General features: G+C 45.7%; 1 protein-coding gene across 1 annotated transcript in view; it reads left to right on the top strand.

Moving 5' to 3' along the window:
• Positions 1-18400, top strand: part of MTR (5-methyltetrahydrofolate-homocysteine methyltransferase) — a 484998-nt gene that overhangs the window by 38758 nt on the left and 427840 nt on the right. The window contains exon 6 of the mRNA XM_069234453.1: positions 13470-13576. Within this exon, the coding sequence (XP_069090554.1) occupies positions 13470-13576 (107 nt within the window). The remainder of the gene's footprint in view (positions 1-13469; positions 13577-18400) is intronic.

The raw sequence follows: 18400 nt of genomic DNA, 5'->3' as shown, positions 1-18400 counted from the left end.
AACAGAATGAGAGAATTAAATGGGAGGCAAAAAGGTGAGCCTGAGAAAAAGAGAAGCAGAGAAGAAAAAGAAGAGAAGGAAAGCATAAAAAGAAGGAAAGTGTAGAATAAAGAAGTGAGACAATTGAGAGGAGAAAGAGAGAAAAGAAGGGAAGGAGAGAAGGAACTGAGAAATGGGAAAGAGGACAGAAGAAAAGACAAGAGAAGGAAAAGAAGGGAGAACACGAAAGTATGAAAAGGAGAATGAATAAAAAATTAAGGAGGCAACAATGAGAAGGAATGGGTAAAAGATAAAAGAAGAGAAGGGAAGGACGAGAGAAGGAGAACAAGTGAAATGTGATAAAGGGTGGTAAGGAAAGAGAGAAGAGAGAAATAGAGAGCAAGGGGAAAGAGGATGAAGGGTGAAAGAGGAGAAAAAGCGAGACCGAAAAGGGAAAGACGATAAGAAAAGAAGAAACTTAAGAGGAAGAAGGCAAAAAAGAAGGAAAGATAAGAGAATAAGAGCAAAAGAAAAGAGTAAAAGAGGAGCTAGAAAAGAGAAAGAAAACCTTTCCCCATAAGGGCTGCATGCAGGTGTTGAGTGAGCAGTTCTACAAGGATGAAGGTTTGTAACAGCTGCTTCATTCATAGTACAGGCTAAATGCCACCCTGGATCCATGAATGAAGAAGCTTAAGCGCAACAGTTTTTTACAGTGAATTGGGCTAACTTCACCTGCATTGTGTGCTTGCCCACCCTCATAGAGCTGGGTGCAGTTTTTTTTTAATGGGGTGCCTTTACAGGATGGCAGGTTGAGAGGCAGTTGAAGGTTGCAAGCTACTTAGAGCCAGCCTTCCAGGGACTGTTAGCTGGCAATTGATTTGTTAGAAACAACTAGTTCATTTCTGTGCAGAATAACAGGCAATATGGGTGCATTGTCACAAAATATTTTCAGTGTGTACCACACACTGGGAACATCCCCTTACAATGTAACAACTACAGAAAAAAAAAAAAAAAGAGATTCTTAAGTGCCTTATAAACATGGGAATGGGTAGTGACAGGGTGGGTTGCGCTTCTGAAAATGATAGCCCTACCCCGATTGCTATACTTCTCCACCCTTCCGTTATGGATCCTGAGAGCCTTTTCAAGGAACTAAACTCGATGCTGGTCGGCTTCTTGTGGGGGTCTGGCAGACAGCGATTGATACTCGCTATGCTATAGAGACCGCTTGCAAAGGGCGGGCTGGCCATCCATGATTGTGAGTCCTACTATTTAGAAGGGCAGCTACAGTGGTTGGCCTGGTGGATGGCTTGCTGTACAATGCCCGACAGGGAGATCACCCCTTTTACCCTGGAACTTCAATCGTTGGCCAGGGTGGTCCTACGTTTAGGCCCGCCAATTGCTCCCAGCTCCGATGAACTGAAGGTAGTGCACAAATGCTGGTTGCACTATCTTCGTCGTTTGAAGAGTGTCACAACTTACACACCAGAAATTCTGTTACAATGTTTGCTGGCGTTGCCACATGGGGGGGAGGGGATTGGAGGAGACTGTCTAAATGGGAGACAACCAGGACGACATCCATGAGCACCCTGTACGAAGTTAACTCCCTCTTACCGTTTGAAGACTTCCGTAGTCGATACAGTCTCCCTCCAGGCCACTTTCTTCTATACAGAGCTGTCGCCTGGCGATTGTAGTCCATGGGCAGGTCGGTCGAGCAGAACCTCCCCTATCGGAGATGTGTCATTATCTGACGAGTGCCATGGGCACCTACAAAGCAGTGACCTGCCTTTACAAGAAAATAAGGAAACACTATGCAAACCACTCATAACTCTTAAACAGAAGTGGGGAATGGATCTAGGCACCTCAATTACAGATGAAGATTGGGAGGAAATCTTAACCCAGACTCCCAAAGCCTCAAGAAATTCTCAGTTCAAGCTTTTAAACATATATGTCCTACACAGGGCATATTTGACACCAGGAACACTTAGGAGACATTTCAGGGTGGTAGAGCCAAGATGTGGTGATGTAGAGGCAGAATTCCTTCACATGTTTTGGATTTGTCTGAATATAGGGCAGTTTTGGGTGCTGTTAATAACTCCTTAGTGGACGCATTCGAATGGAAGGTTCCCAATGACCCCCAGACACTGTTTGCTCAGGGGGGAGGGATATAAAAACACGACCCGTCATAAAGTGACCGACCAGTTCAGGGATCTGGCCCTGTTGCTTGCTCAAGGAGAAATAGCAATGAATTGGAAGGCGACTGAGGGCCTCCGGAAGGGATCATGGAGAAGGGAAGTACTGAAATGGACATGGGCAGAAGAAACAGTGATGTACAGGGAAGCCAGGCAAGGTCCGGGGTTGATGGAGAGAGCACGAGCCTGTGGAACCCTGGTATATGATTGGGAACGACTGAGGGACACACCCGGGATGCGGCATCATCTCCTTAAGAAATGTGAGGCAGCACATACCACAGGGTCCAGGAGACTAATCCCCCGCACCTGACAAATATACAGTGGTATGAGAGGAAAGGGGAAGAGAGGAAATCCGACTGAGGGACATCCACCACAGCAATAGTCATCAGGAATACTTAGGTACCCTCAAACAGCTAGGCACACAAGAGGGAGGGGGGGCCAGTTACCTGCATGGGAAATCCACCCTTGAGTGAAGATCAGACAATAACAATGCGCTCCAAGATTGAAAATAGAAGTTGAGATACATAGAAGTTGGCTACAATGTTGAACACAACATTATGCTGCATGTGCAATATCTGTATCTATACAACCGGTATGAATAATGTTGTCTGTAAGTGCAAAAACAATTGATACGAAATTATAATGACGGAAGGGTGGTGCACGCAAAAGGTACGTCTAAATATCAATAGAATATGTTTAAAAAAAACAAAAAACATGGAATGGGTGATATGTTTGTCACAATTTCCAGTTTCAGTGGGTACATCCATATTTCTTTTAGTAGATTGATCACTTTATAAGGCAGGAATGGCTATAGATCTCAAGTTTATGGCTCTACGTTTACCGCTGTATAGTACTTGAACCTAAATAACAGTTGTACCCAACAGGTGATGAAGATATCCTCAGGTCTGAGCGTCCACAGAGTATGAATAAAACCACATGCCTATGATCATTGTTGAAGGCACTCACCTCTTAGCTCTACTGAGTTACTGCATGCAGCTGAAGCCTCTCTTTTTACAGAACACAAAAGTCTAAGGCAAACATGAAGACCCTAGGTATTTGGGTTTTGTATAGCAGTCAAGCTGTCTACAGCAGCGTACAAAGGATTCCACTGGGTTCTGAGAAATAACCATGACTAGTACATCTCCGGTGACACACATCTGCCTAATCAAGGTCAAATGTTAAGGGAGTACAGCTTGTTTCCTCTGTATTTCAGGAGAGCCGGGAATGTCATTTCTCTAGTGCTTGTACATATTTGGTTGACGTTCAGCATTATATCGGGTAACACTGCACTCCTATGGGCACAGTATTCAGGCCATAATTATAGCAATCCTCATCTTGTCAAACCTTGAAAGATTTGCATTGGGTCTGTTCAAGTCCTGTGGACTTTTACTCCTCAATTTCAAAATTGAACATGTCTCTGCATTTTGATAAGGTGCACTTCCTTCTTTGTCTTCCCTCCCACTTCATAGGTACTCTTCAAACAGCATGCATGAGCCTCCCTCAAACATTCAGTGTCTTTTGTGCAGAACAGAAACCAGTGAGAGTGAGTATTCTCCCACAAGGAAAATTTAGCACCTGCTTTGTTCATCCAGGCAAATTGCCAGCGGGTATATGCATATTGTAGGAAGTTGGCTCTGTATGTGCTATTTCAAAGTAAGGAATAGCATTCACAGAGTCCAAGGGTTCCCCTTAGAGGTAAGATAGTGGCAAAAAGACATAATACTAATGCTCTATTTTGTGGTAGTGTGGTCGAGCAGTAGGCTTATCAAAGGAGTAGTGTTAAGCATTTGTTGTACATACACACAGGCAATAAATGAGGAACACACACTCGGAGACAAATCCAGCCAATAGGTTTTGTTATAGAAAAATATCTTTTCTTAGTTTATTTTAAGAACCACAGGTTCAAATTCTACTTGTAATATCTCATTTGAAAGGTATTGCAGGTAAGTACTTTAGGAACTTTGAATCATTACATTAGCATGTATACTTTTTACATAAAACAAAATAAGCTGTTTTAAAAGTGGACACAGTGCAATTTTCACAGTTCCTGGGGGAGGTAAGTTTTTGTTAGTTTTGTCAGGTAAGTAAATCACTTACAAGTCTCAGGTTTGGGTCCAAGGTAGCCCACCGTTGGGGGTTCAGAGCAACCCCAAAGTTACCACACCAGCAGCTCAGAGCCGGTCAGGTGCAGAGGTCAAAGAGGTGCCCAAAACGCATAGGCTTCAATGGAGAGAAGGGGGTGCCCCGGTTCCGGTCTGCCAGCAGGTAAGTACCCGCGTCTTCGGGGGGCAGACCAGGGGGGTTTTGTAGGGCACCGGGGCGGACACAAGTCAGCACAAAAAGTACACCCTCAGCAGCGCGGGGGCGGCCGGGTGCAGTGTGCAAACACGCGTCGGGTTTACAATGATGTTCAATGAGAGATCAAGGGATCTCTTCAGCGTCGCAGGCAGGCAAGGGGGGGGCTCCTCGGGGTAGCCACCACCTGGGCAAGGGAGAGGGCCTCCTGGGGGTCACTCCTGCACAGGAGTTCCGTTCCTTTATGTGCTGGGGGCTGCGGGTGCAGGGTCTTTTCCAGCCGTCGGGAAATGGAGTTCAGGCAGTCGCGGTCAGGGGGAGCCTCGGGATTCCCTCTGCAGGCGTCGCTGTGGGGGTCAGGGGGGACAACTTTGGTTACTCACGGTCTCGGAGTCGCCGGAGGGTCCTCCCTGAGGTGTTGGTTCTCCACCAGTCGAGTCGGGGTCGCCGGGTGCAGTGTTGCAAGTCTCACGCTTCTTGCGGGGAGTTGCAGGGGTCTTTAAGTCTGCTCCTTGAAACAAAGTTGCAGTTCTTTTGGAGCAGTGCCGCTGTCCTCAGGAGTTTCTTGTCTTTCTTGAAGTCAGGCAGTCCTCAGAGGATTCAGAGGTCGCTGGTCCCTTGGAAAGCGTCGCTGGAGCAGGGTTCTTTGGAAGGCAGGAGACAGGCCGGTAGGACTGGGGCCAAAGCAGTTGGTGTCTTCTGTTCTTCCTCTGCAGGGGTTTTTCAGCTCAGCAGTCTTCTTCTTCTTGTAGTTTCAGGAATCTAAATTCTTAGGTTCAGGGAAGCCCTTAAATACTAAATTTAAGGGCGTGTTTAGGTCTGGGGGGTTAGTAGCCAATGGCTACTAGCCCTGAGGGTGGGTACACCCTCTTTGTGCCTCCTCCCAAGGGGAGGGGTTCACATCCCTAATCCTATTGGGGAATCCTCCATCTGCAAGATGGAGGATTTCTAAAAGTTAGAGTCACCTCAGCTCAGGACACCTTAGGGGCTGTCCTGACTGGCCAGTGACTCCTCCTTGTTATTCTCATTATTTCCTCCGGCCTTGCCGCCAAAAGTGGGGGCCGTGGCCGGAGGGGGCGGGCATCTCCACTAGCTGGAGTGTCCTGCGGTGCTGGCACAAAGGGGTGAGCCTTTGAGGCTCACCGCCGGGTGTGACAGCTCCTGCCTGGGGGAGGTGTTAGCATCTCCACCCAGTGCAGGCTTTGTTACTGGCCTCAGAGTGACAAAGGCACTCTCCCCATGGGGCCAGCAACATGTCTCGGTTGTGACAGGCTGCTGGAACTAGTCAGCCTACACAGATGGTCGGTTAAGGTTTCAGGGGGCACCTCTAAGGTGCCCTCTGGGGTGTATTCCACAATAAAATGTACACTGGCATCAGTGTGCATTTATTGTGCTGAGAAGTTTGATACCAAACTTCCCAGTTTTCAGTGTAGCCATTATGGTGCTGTGGAGTCCGTGTTTGACAGACTCCCAGACCATATACTCTTATGGCTACCCTGCACTTACAATGTCTAAGGTTTGGCTTAGACACTGTAGGGGCACAGTACTCATGTACTGGTGCCCTCACCTATGGTATAGTGCACCCTGCCTTAGGGCTGTAAGGCCTACTAGAGGGGTGACTTATCTATACTGCATAGGCAGTGTGAGGTTGGCATGGCACCCTGAGGGGAGTGCCATGTCGACTTACTCGTTTTTGTTCTCACCAGCACACACAAGCTGACAAGCAGTGTGTCTGTGCTGAGTGAGGGGTCCCCAGGGTGGCATAAGATATGCTGCAGCCCTTAGAGACCTTCCCTGGCATCAGGGCCCTTGGTACCAGGGGTACCAGTTACAAGGGACTTATCTGGATGCCAGGGTGTGCCAATTGTGGAATCAAAAGTACAGGTTAGGGAAAGAACACTGGTGCTGGGGCCTGGTTAGCAGGCCTCAGCACACTTTCAATTCAAAACATAGCATCAGCAAAGGCAAAAAGTCAGGGGGTAACCATGCCAAGGAGGCATTTCCTTACACATATTATAATTAGATTTTCATGAGATGCCTAGCATCGAGAGTTGGCCAGTGACTGAAGTAAAATACAAAACATCAGCCTCTCAGAAAAACCATACGATATCAAAACGTCATTATACCTTCCAAATATGAGATTAGCTGCATATATGATGCCTACGTCTAGATAACACACTGCACTTCCAGTAGGCTTGGTGTGCCAGCTGTGTGAAGCTCAGGACAGAGATTTGGATGGGGTATTGTGAGGGAGGGGGATGGATTTTTAAACCATTTCTCCAGATTCACTTTTGAAGGTCCACAATTGACAAGACTTAATATACTGCCACTCTGTAAACACAGCAGACGGTTACAGTGCACTTTTAACAAAAAAGAAATACATTTCACAAATACAAGCCAACTGGTCAGTAAGTGCAACACCAGACCTGGGCTAAAAGTGAACCAGACTGGTGACAGGGTAACCCACTGTACACAGATAAAGTTGTATAAATTGGACGAACAAGCCCCTGTCCTTAGGAGAAGTAATTACAGAGTAGAGGTAAGCAGTACTGCACAGGTGACTGAAGGGATTTGCTACAATGCCTGCATAAACCCTGGTAAGCTATGCATGTTGTTTCATTGGATAGCTGCTCATTAACAAAATTGTAAGGGATTCCACATCATTTATTTGGTTTTATCATTCATGCTCTTAATGAATTTAATCAAATTAACTTGCAACCTCAACGCTTTGTTGAATTCTCATTTTTAACTCTTGGGATCAAGTCTGTGATTGGTAGATCTGTGGAGGGTATTGCATGAATGAGAACTTCATTACATATACTATCCCAACTAAGGCTTGGTGGGCAAAGACTGTCCCAATTCAATCATCAGACTATGCCATTATAATTGAGTCTTTGGACTTTAAGGCATCAGCACCCACAGATAGGAAATAGAGGCTCAGTAAATGTCTTCTGAAAGAGGCAGCCAACAGAGTGGATATTATGGATGGCACGAAGACGTATTTGGTGGATGATAAAACCTGGGACACTGGGCTGACTCCATGAAGTCTAGTGCTGAGAGGTAGACATATCACTGCCTCTTTAGCATGAGCATAGAGGTGAAGATGTTTGGTCAGAGTTTGGCTTGAGAAATGACTGGTCGGGCAAGAGAGGGGTATTTGACCACTGAAGACACCCAGAGAATCTTTTGCCCTATGGTTGGGCTTAGCGAACATCTAAATATTTTGCTGGGAGGTCGGAGCCTAGTGCAATATGGCAGCAGACACCAATTTGTGCTCCAAATCAGCCACACGGGGAAGGAAGGCAGGTGCCTAGCCCCATGTTCATATCTTAATGCAGAGATGTGGCAGTAATCTGGAGAGGGCAAACCAGCAGGTAAATGGAGAAATCCAATAAACCAGGATCTGCTGAGCTGCACAACTTTGACCCGCTGCAGGAGCAGTCTGAAGAAAAAACCATGGTGAAGGAATGGTGATGTGGCCATGACACATGAAGTGGAGGCTTCCCAGTTTCGCTTGGTGCAGTGAGTGGAGTCTGCTTTGGGTGGGTGCCTTTTGTGGCATGGTCCAATGGTTTAGAACTCTGCCTAGGTGACCGTGCATTGAACATGCCAATTGTGGGAAAGCAAGAAGGTAGTGGCTTGGCAATGAAGAGGCCTGAGAGTCACCAGCAGCCTTCTTGGTGTGAAGGTGAGTTGAATGGCCAAGTAGTGTCAAACTAACTGAAATATCAGGGGTGCTTGCTGGGACAGAGTACTGTTGTTGTTGCTCAGTTTGAAAGCCCCAGAGGTGCTGGGGCACTTTCTTAGGCCCCAGAACAGAAACCACTCAGGGAGACTTAACCATGTTACTGAGCACAAAGAGGAGCTGAGGGATTAACAGATTGTTTGAATTTACAAGATGACCCCCCTCCAAAAGTGGCGAGCAGACAAACACAAAAACACTTGGAATACACCTGCAGAGGAACTAGTAAGGCTGAGGGAGGTAAATTGGGGGTCTTGAACTGGACACAACAGACCTACCAGATACGTTGCAACAAAATAGGGGAATGGAGCTTCCCTCTTGCTTTAAGTGGCCAGCCATTAGCTGGGAGGACAGACAGAACCATATCTGATGGAGGTGATTTGGTGGGGTTGTCTATTGGACATCCCTTAGAGAGTGGTACCCTGCCAGGTGTGGCTGAGGTAGAGGCACATTAGCATCTACCAGGGTATTGATGTTAAGTGCATACTGCGATGCATTGGTTGACACATGAGGAGGAAAGAAGGACTCAATTATAAAAAAACAATCCTAGAGGGGAACAAGCCAAAGCGAGACTGGGAGGCACAGAGAGCAGTAGGGTGAAAAAAAAAACTCTCCAAGAAGTGCCTGCAATGGTTGACGATCGATGAAACGATTATCAGAAGCTTTATGAAAGCTTTTTTCCTGGCCATTAGGTCAAAAATAGGTGTGATCAGAGAGAAGCTGAGACAAAACTTTAAAGGAGTGGACAGGTTTATATCTCAGCTGGGGTATAAAATGCACTCCATAGAAAAAATGCTGGATGGGAAAGCCCTTAATCAGGAGAAATATAAGGACCAATGTCTACTCCAGAAAGAATAAACTATGTTGTTCCAAGAAAAGCAAGAACATTTAGAAACAAGCTGATACTGGAATAAAATATCAATCTGAAATAATATACAAATCAAGGGTTCGCCCAAGAGGAAGGCAAGGTCATTCAGCTTTTCATACAAAAAATACTAGAAGCCATCCTGAAACGTCTGATTGGTGAGCCCATGCACCTTTAACAGGGCACACAGAGGTATGTTGAAACCATTTAAGACAGCAGTCCCTTCTGCTAGCCTGTCATGCATTCACCACTTTGTGGACAAGAAACAAAATATTAAATGTATACCTTCTTCTAAAGCATTTTTATATAATGGCATTTTCAGGGGAATTTTTGAAGAGCAATACCTCTTAACATTGCAGACATGTAGAAACTTCCTCCCAGTGACTTCTAAAGAAACAAGAGATAAAATATAGATAGGGTTATCTATTCTGCTTCATCTTCAGATGCCAATATTGTCTGTAGGCGATAAAATCCCTCACTGATAACTACTGGGCTTTGAGGTGGAGGAGGGGATGCAGAGCGGGCTCGCTATTACATTAGGCTTGTCAAGTAGACCAGTGGTTTCCAACCTGTGGTCCGGGGACCCTTGGGGGTCCCTGAAGCCACCTCAGGGGGTCCTCGACTGCTTAGAAAATTAAATAATATTAGCAGATTAATTCCCCAGCTTTCAGTAATGACTCAGTGGGGGGTCCCCAGATTCCAATAAAGATTCAGTGGGGGTCCCCGGGCTCCAGTAATGATAAAGTGGGGGTCCATAGAAGTCAAAATGTTGGGAACCACTGACGTGGACCCTTCCAAATGGCAGAGAGACAACCAGGAATTGCAAAACAAACCTTGAAATAATGAGAAAACCATGGCAGAGCACAAGGAGGGTAGCAAACTACTATAGAAAGTTAGCACTGCTTGCTCAGTGGCCCCTACATGCTTGGAAAACAAGAAATTACAATTTGAGTGCACAAGGCTGTCCAACAGGGAACATGGTCAACTCATCACAGCCAGGTTGTAGGAAATTAGGTTGCTGTTTGAGGGGGGGATACCCTACTCAAGCTGAAACCACAATCCTTGTCAGGGTGAAGTCACAAGCAAGCTCCAAATTAACCTGTGCTGAACTCCCTGGTAGCTTGGCACAGTGTGTAAGTCTTAACTTAAAGGCAATGTGTAAAGTATTCATGCAGCACTTCAGACAGTAACACAGTGAAAACACACCAGAAAAGGATCCCACAACAGATGTAGAAAAATATATTAATCTTCAATAAATAAACCAAGACCAAAACAACAAAGGTCCAATCAGTAGAATTGGAGATATGCAGTTTTAAAGATTTCAGTGAAAATAACGGCAAAAAGCACAAAGCACCAACTGTGGACATCTGGCCACGCTGGACTAGGACAAGTTCACAGGTTCAGGCCAACTGCAGTAGAGCACAGGCTGGCTACAGGGACCCAGTTAAGCCAGCTGAACAAAAGTAGCTTAAATCCTAGGTGCAGAGCGATGCAAGGTTCCATGCCAAGGATGTGTCATGCAGCTGAGGCGATGCGTCGGTTCTGAGGAGCTGCAAAGCTGCAATGCAAGGGCCTGCATGGTCATTGAGAATCCCGTCAATGACGGCTTGCGATGCCAAGTCCGGAGTTGAGTATGTGTCATGCAGTCAATGTGATGCATTGTTTCTGAGGAGCTGTCAGGGGCCGATGCTGAAAACCTTCGTCATCATCAAGGGTGCTGTTCATGAGGGATTTGTGATGCGAGGACCTGCGTCTGGAAATCTTTGCACAGGTGGCGGTTCCAATGCATGCTACATAGTCGATGTGGAATCCTTGCCCTGAGAGAACCCTTACAGCTGAGGCGACGTGTAACTTCTGCTCGGGGCTGCACTGCACAGCAGAGGAGATGTGCTGGTTCTGTGGGGTCCACTGATGGCCTGGCAGAGCACCCTCAGACCCACATTACATTTCAAAATACACCATACATGAACTGGTTACCTGTTCCCATTTAGAAGTTAATATAAGTTACTTATTAAATATAGTATGGAAACTCCAATGTTATCCTAATATGAAAGGTTTGGGCCTGGCAAAAGGTTTGTTTTGCCATATCGAAATAGCAGTTTACAACTGCACACACAGGCTGCAGTGGCAGGCCTGAGACATGCTTAAAGTCGGTGGCACATTCAGTGCTGCAGGTCCATTAGTAGCATTTGATTTACAGACCCTGTACACATGTAGTACCACTTTATTCGGGACTTAGAAGTAAATTAAATATACCAGTTGGGAATAAGCCTATGTTACCATGTTTTAAGGAGTGAGAACATGCATTTTAGCTCTAACAGAAAGTCTCTGACAAACTGGGCCAAGGGAACGTCTGCTATGGTTGGAAACTGGAGCCGCACCACTCATTGTACACAAAAGTTGAGCAGGGATTGACTGTCTAATGGTAGATAAACTGCTCCTGATGGGATGTTCCTTCTTGCCGTGTATGCTTAAGAATCTGGTCTGGGTGAATCGTTTGTAGATATGTTTGAGGCAGGCCCTGCAGCTTCATAAGCAAAGTTGTTAGTCACTGTTTATTTTGAAGGGCTGTGCCTGGGTAGAGAAACAAGAAAATGCTTTCTGCTTTCCCAGATATTCTGTGCAGTGGCAGTGGAACCTCTGGCTCCTAGTGATCAAGACAATGTAAGGATTAAGGGTGTCAACAAAATCTCGGTCTTTGCAGACAATGTGATTCTGTCCCTTAGGAGTAAGGTCTCTCTCTGAGTTGGTGGAATTTATGGGGAATACATTGAGTATCAGGCTTTAGGGTTAACAATGACAAGATGGCATTGTTACCTCTCAGCTTGGGTCCCAAGGAGCTTGTGATGATATGTGGGATTTGCTTCAGATTGAAGGAGAAATGTATCAAGTACTTGAAGGAGGTAAGGACAGACTTGGGGTGATGACAGACGGTGTATGTATCCTGGTGGGACTGCACCTTAGTGTTAATGCATGCTTTTCAGCTTTATGTTTACATAGCACTATCAATTACAGTTAATAGGAGTGTCCTGAATGTGTTTCAAGGTAATTACTTATGTATGTCTCGCATGGTAAACCTCCAGGATTATTGGAGTCAACTTCAAGCTCATAGGGCTAAAGGGGGTCTAGGATTTTCTGGAATAGAAGTCCTTGGCGAGTGGGTGCAGAGATTGTGATAAAAAGTGGACTTTTATGGATCATGCGCTACAGGGAAAACCCTGTAGGAAGTCTTGTGGCTGCCAAAAGAGGACAGATTAGCCAATCTCTACTAAAGCCAAGTGACCAGTATGTTTAATGTGACAGTGATAACATCTTTTACAGAATGCATGAGTCCTAGTTCCACTCAGGGGTTGAAGAGTTGCAGCCACAAAGGAAAAACATCCTTCAAGTCCTTCTTTATTACATCTTCCGTTCGAACCGGTTTGATCTCTGCACTGAATGACATTTTGATTACACATGGATTGGCGGCCAGATGGGAATATGTTAAGATAGGGGAAGATCTGGGGTGATACAGTCACCTTTCAACAGAAGCTCTGATAAAATATTGGAAAGGACTAGGGGTGTGCGAAATTCACATACTTTGCTTATTCGTAATTATGCAAAATGTAGGGGAACAGTATGCTTAATTATGTGAAACGCAGCTCTTCATTTATTTAGCATTATATCTTAGCTTGAAATGCATCCTTGTATCAGTTTTTGACGCAAGTACGCATTTTGCTGTAAAACAATAGGGCGAAAAACACAAGTGGCATGAGAAGCAGTCACTTGCATTCTGGCCATTTGTGTTATTTCGGCGTGTTTGCTGTAAATATTTCCTGCTAACGCAAGTAATCACATGGTGTACATTTGAGAATTACGCATAACACAAAATTCCCAAAATTACTCTGACGTTAGATATATATTTCCCCTGGGCCCCATTAAATTGCTGAGCCATTCATCGTAGAGAACTTGTTTGTAAGGTTATGTTGGAGTGATACCTGGTGAGGATAAATTAAATAGAATGTTAAAGGACACGGATGTTGTGGAGGCGCTGTGGGAAGGATGTCTTCCCTACGCAAACACAGTTGAAGTGCATTGACATTTCCAGCGTAAGAGACCAATGGGGTGAAGTTAGTGAGCGGAATGGTCTGGGGATTTCATGCTGAAAACTGGTAGCGGGGCTATTTTAATCACTACTGTGTGGGGCTACTTTAATCGTTACTGTGTAGAAAAAAGACTCCATGTCAGTAACTGTACTTTAGTACAATGTGTGTAGATAAATAGAAATCTGACCAATTATTTGTTTAACATATACACTGAAGACAAATTTAAAATCTGTGATTTTCATGAATGCATAAATATAGGCAGGCCACTGTGCTTATAATTGTTGATGTGTAGTCTCTTTTCTGTGTTTAAATAGCCTTTGATGAGCTAGTTGAAGCATATGCAGAACAAGCTAGAGGACTCTTAGATGGTGGAGCTGACATCTTACTTGTGGAAACAGTATTTGATACAGCTAACTCAAAGGTAAGGACATCTACAATTATGAAATATCTCAAACAGTGGGTTGTGTTGTCACATGTGGGCTGGATTGGAAGAGAAAGAGCAACTAAAGAGCTTCTTTCAGTCATTTGCTGTTGACCTTAAGTGTAGCAAATTGGTTTTAAGGATAGGTATTCTCATACAACATTTGTTTATTTTAGCATGGGAGAAAGATAGCCAAGTCAGTAACAATTCCACTTCATCTGACATACAGGTGTACTAGCTCAAAGACAATGTTTGGGTCATTCATTAATTAATGTATAGGGTTGAGGGGAAAAATCCTAGTACAGTTATAGATAACTGTACGTTCATACAACTATTTTGAATAGTACCAATGTGTGCGTGCTTTCTGCAGGTAGATGTGAAATGGAGGCCTAAATTGCCATCCAGTGTTGTCATCTACCAATCAGATCTGTGCGTTTCTCCTTGCCAGTTTTTAGGCTATAAAATATAAACCATGTATACCTGGAGAAGAAACATACATGAACCTTTAAAAATAATGTATTATTATGAAGTCTTATTCACAGTTTCACCCAGTGTTGCACCCATAAAATAGTTTCTGAATATTTTTTAAACCCTTAAAGGTCACACCTTTGAGTATAATGAACTGGGAGGAAAGGCCTACACCAGAAAAGGAGAGGAAGAGGAAAAGCCTGTTGCCAAATGGAAGAGGTGAAAAGTCAGGAGAATCGTTCATAGATCAACTGGTTACAGTGCATTAGGAATGAACAGTCACTCAATAATTCACCTTGTTCAATTTGTAACTTCTCAAAGATTAACACATTTGCTTCATACATTTTGGAATGTCCTTCTGGCACACCATATTGTTTTCTTTTCTTTAAATCGATAACACAACTGGTGATGAGTGTTGATCTCCCTGAATCTATTGGTGTTGGAGACCAAAGCAGTGTCCCCAGGGACCAGCTTACTGGCCAACCACAGGATTAGGCTGAAAGTGATTTCCTTAGTCCCCAACTCTGCCCTCTCGCCCTCCTCCGTTTCCCTCCCTACACACTATCTTTCGTGAGGTCTGGCAGACATGCAGGAACCTTTGCCATTAGGAATGGCAAACCTAGGACATTACTTTCCACTCTCTTAGGTGGAAATGAATGTTGAAATGTTGAAGGACAATGATTTTCAGTAAACAAAGGAAATTTATTTGGCAAAACACTATCACACTATTAAGGCCAGGCACCGAAGCTCCAACTGACTCCACGGATACTAAAATAAACAACTATGGAACATGGTGACAGCAATATTTGGAGCATCATTGCATATTCAACATTCCTCTGGATTCAAGTTACAACAACGTTCCTCTGGATTCAAGTTACAACAATGAAGCACAAGGCTGACCTCGGTCCATATTGGAGTTTTATCAATTAACCCTCTTTAGGCCCTAAGAATCATTCAAGTAAGTTATTTTTGGATCACAACCCCCATCTGCTTTCCAGCTTGAAAATTGTGAGAAATTGGTGATTGTTAGAAATTAGGTCTTTAGTAAACAGGTGAATGCACCCTGGCCCAATTTATAACCACAATCCAAGTCAGGGTAATTCAGTTTCACAACCTAAATTAACCTGTGCTCACCCTCTGGTAGCTTGGCGCAGAGCAGGCAGGTTTAACTTAAAAGACAATGTGTAAAGTATTTGTGCAACACACCCACACACAGCAACCACAATCTAAATACCACAAAGGTTTAAGAAAATAGAGGTTATTTATCTGGTAATAATAAAACCAAAACGAGAAAATTCCAATCTAGCAGATCATGAGATATTCACTTTTTAAAGTCATCATAGCGGTGCTTTTAGCAAGTTACGTGGTTTAGAATGATACATTGATTTCTGCAATGTGAATGTGTTTCTTTTAAGTAAATTACAGTAATACCTCTGGTCATGCTCTTCCCTGTAGAGCAGCAGGCCTGCACTTTGAAAAGTCTCAGCGCGTAAGAGAGAGCTGTCGCATAGGCCTTGGGGATCAACAGTAAGTTATTGGTAGTTCTTTTTTTTGGGTAATCAGGCCGTGAGTCCCCTGCACCTTCTTGGATACTGGTGGTGTCAGAGGAAGGCACTCACGTTGATCGGAGCTCCTCTCCAGAGTCCGTAGCGAGGAGCATGGTTCTCCTGAAGTGCTGCCCAGAGGCGGCTCCTGGTCAAGAGGGCAACTTTCCGAATGAAGGGTGTTATGAAGAGGTTACGTCGCACTTGTCTCGGCGGGGAGAGAAGACAACTCAGGAAGATTTTCTCTGACTCCGATGGGCTGCAGAGTTACGGGCACCCTCGGCGTGGACTCGGTGATAGCACCTGGTAGCCCAACACACTCCAGCCAAGAAGTGCTTGCTTTGCAGTCCGGCTCTCGATGGATGAAACTAAATGAAAGGAGTGAGGTCTTTGATGACCCTGGGACCTTGCAATGCACCGGGGTAAGCCAACAAACCCTTGGAGTGGTAGTTCCTCAGTCTTCTAGCAGAGCAGCGGTGTAGGAAGTTGGCTCTGTATGTGCTATTTCAAAGTAAGGAATAGCATGCACAGAGTCCAAGGGTTCCCCTTAGAGGTAAAATAGTGGTAAAAAGAGATAATACTAATGCTCTATTTTGTGGTAGTGTGGTCGAGCAGTAGGCTTATCCAAGGAGTAGTGTTAAGCATTTGTTGTACATACACATAGACAATAAATGAGGTACACACACTCAGAGACAAATCCAGCCAATAGGTTTTGTATAGAAAAATATCTTTTCTTAGTTTATTTTAAGAACCACAGGTTCAAATTTAACATGTAATATCTTGTTTGAAAGGTATTGCAGGTAAGTACATTAGGAACTTTGAATCATTTCAATTGCATGTATACTTTTCAAGTTATTGACAAATAGCTATTTCAAAAGTGGACACAGTGCAATTTTCACAGTTCCTGGGGGAGGTAAGTTTTTGTTAGTTTTACCAGGTAAGTAAGACACTTACAGGGTTCAGTTCTTGGTCCAAGGTAGCCCACCGTTGGGGGTTCAGAGCAACCCCAAAGTCACCACACCAGCAGCTCAGGGCCGGTCAGGTGCAGAGTTCAAAGTGGTGCCCAAAACGCATAGGCTAGAATGGAGAGAAGGGGGTGCCCCGGTTCCGGTCTGCTTGCAGGTAAGTACCCGCGTCTTCGGAGGGCAGACCAGGGGGGTTTTGTAGGGCACCGGGGGGGACACAAGCCCACACAGAAATTTCACCCTCAGCAGCGCGGGGGCGGCCGGGTGCAGTGTAGAAACAAGCGTCGGGTTTGCAATGTTAGTCTATGAGAGATCAACGGATCTCTTCAGCGCTGCAGGCAGACAAGGGGGGGCTTCCTCGGGGAACCCTCCACTTGGGCAAGGGAGAGGGACTCCTGGGGGTCACTTCTCCAGTGAAAGTCCGGTCCTTCAGGTCCTGGGGGCTGTGGGTGCAGGGTCTGTTCCTGGCGTCGGGACTTAGGTTTCAGAGAGTCGCGGTCAGGGGAAGCCTCGGGATTCCCTCTGCAGGCGGCGCTGTGGGGGCTCAGGGGGGACAGGTTTTGGTACTCACAGTCGTAGAGTAGTCCGGGGGTCCTCCCTGAGGTGTTGGTTCTCCACCAGCCGAGTCGGGGTCGCCGGGTGCAGTGTTGCAAGTCTCACGCTTCTTGCGGGGAGTTGCAGGGTTCTTTAAAGCTGCTTCTGGAAACAAAGTTGCAGTCTTTTTGGAGCAGGTCCGCTGTCCTCTGGAGTTTCTTGTCGTCGTCGAAGCAGGGCAGTCCTCAGAGGATTCAGAGGTCGCTGGTCCCTTTGGAAGGCGTCGCTGGAGCAGAGTTCTTTGGAAGGCAGGAGACAGGCCGGTGAGTTTCTGGAGCCAAGGCAGTTGTTGTCTTCTGGTCTTCCTCTGCAGGGGTTTTCAGCTAGGCAGTCCTTCTTGTTGTTGCAGGAATCTAGTTTTCTAGGGTTCAGGGTAGCCCTTAAATACTAAATTTAAGGGCGTGTTTAGGTCTGGGGGGTTAGTAGCCAATGGCTACTAGCCCTGAGGGTGGGTACACCCTCTTTGTGCCTCCTCCCAAGGGGAGGGGGTCACAATCCTAACCCTATTGGGGGAATCCTCCATCTGCAAGATGGAGGATTTCTAAAAGTCAGAGTCACCTCAGCTCAGGACACCTTAGGGGCTGTCCTGACTGGCCAGTGACTCCTCCTTGTTGCTTTCTTTGTTCCCTCCAGCCTTGCCGCCAAAAGTGGGGGCCGTGGCCGGAGGGGGCGGGCAACTCCACTAAGCTGGAGTGCCCTGCTGGGCTGTGACAAAGGGGTGAGCCTTTGAGGCTCACCGCCAGGTGTCACAGCTCCTGCCTGGGGGAGGTGTTAGCATCTCCACCCAGTGCAGGCTTTGTTACTGGCCTCAGAGTGACAAAGGCACTCTCCCCATGGGGCCAGCAACATGTCTCTGGTGTTGCAGGCTGCTGGAACTAGTCAGCCTACACAGACAGTCGGTTAAGTTTCAGGGGGCACCTCTAAGGTGCCCTCTGGGGTGTATTTTGCAATAAAATGTACACTGGCATCAGTGTGCATTTATTGTGCTGAGAAGTTTGATACCAAACTTCCCAGTTTTCAGTGTAGCCATTATGGTGCTGTGGAGTTCGTGTTTGACAGACTCCCAGACCATATACTCTTATGGCTACCCTGCACATACAATGCCTAAGGTTTTGTTTAGACACTGTAGGGGTACCCTGCTCATGCACTGGTACCCTCACCTATGGTATAGTGCACCCTGCCTTAGGGCTGTAAGGCCTGCTAGAGGGGTGTCTTACCTATACTGCATAGGCAGTGAGAGGCTGGCATGGCAC

This window comes from Pleurodeles waltl, chromosome 5 (assembly GCF_031143425.1).
Source record: "Pleurodeles waltl isolate 20211129_DDA chromosome 5, aPleWal1.hap1.20221129, whole genome shotgun sequence".
Lineage (NCBI taxonomy): Eukaryota > Metazoa > Chordata > Amphibia > Caudata > Salamandridae > Pleurodeles > Pleurodeles waltl.
The sequence above is the reverse complement of the archived record's forward strand: the minus strand, read 5'-3'. Positions and strand labels throughout refer to the sequence as shown.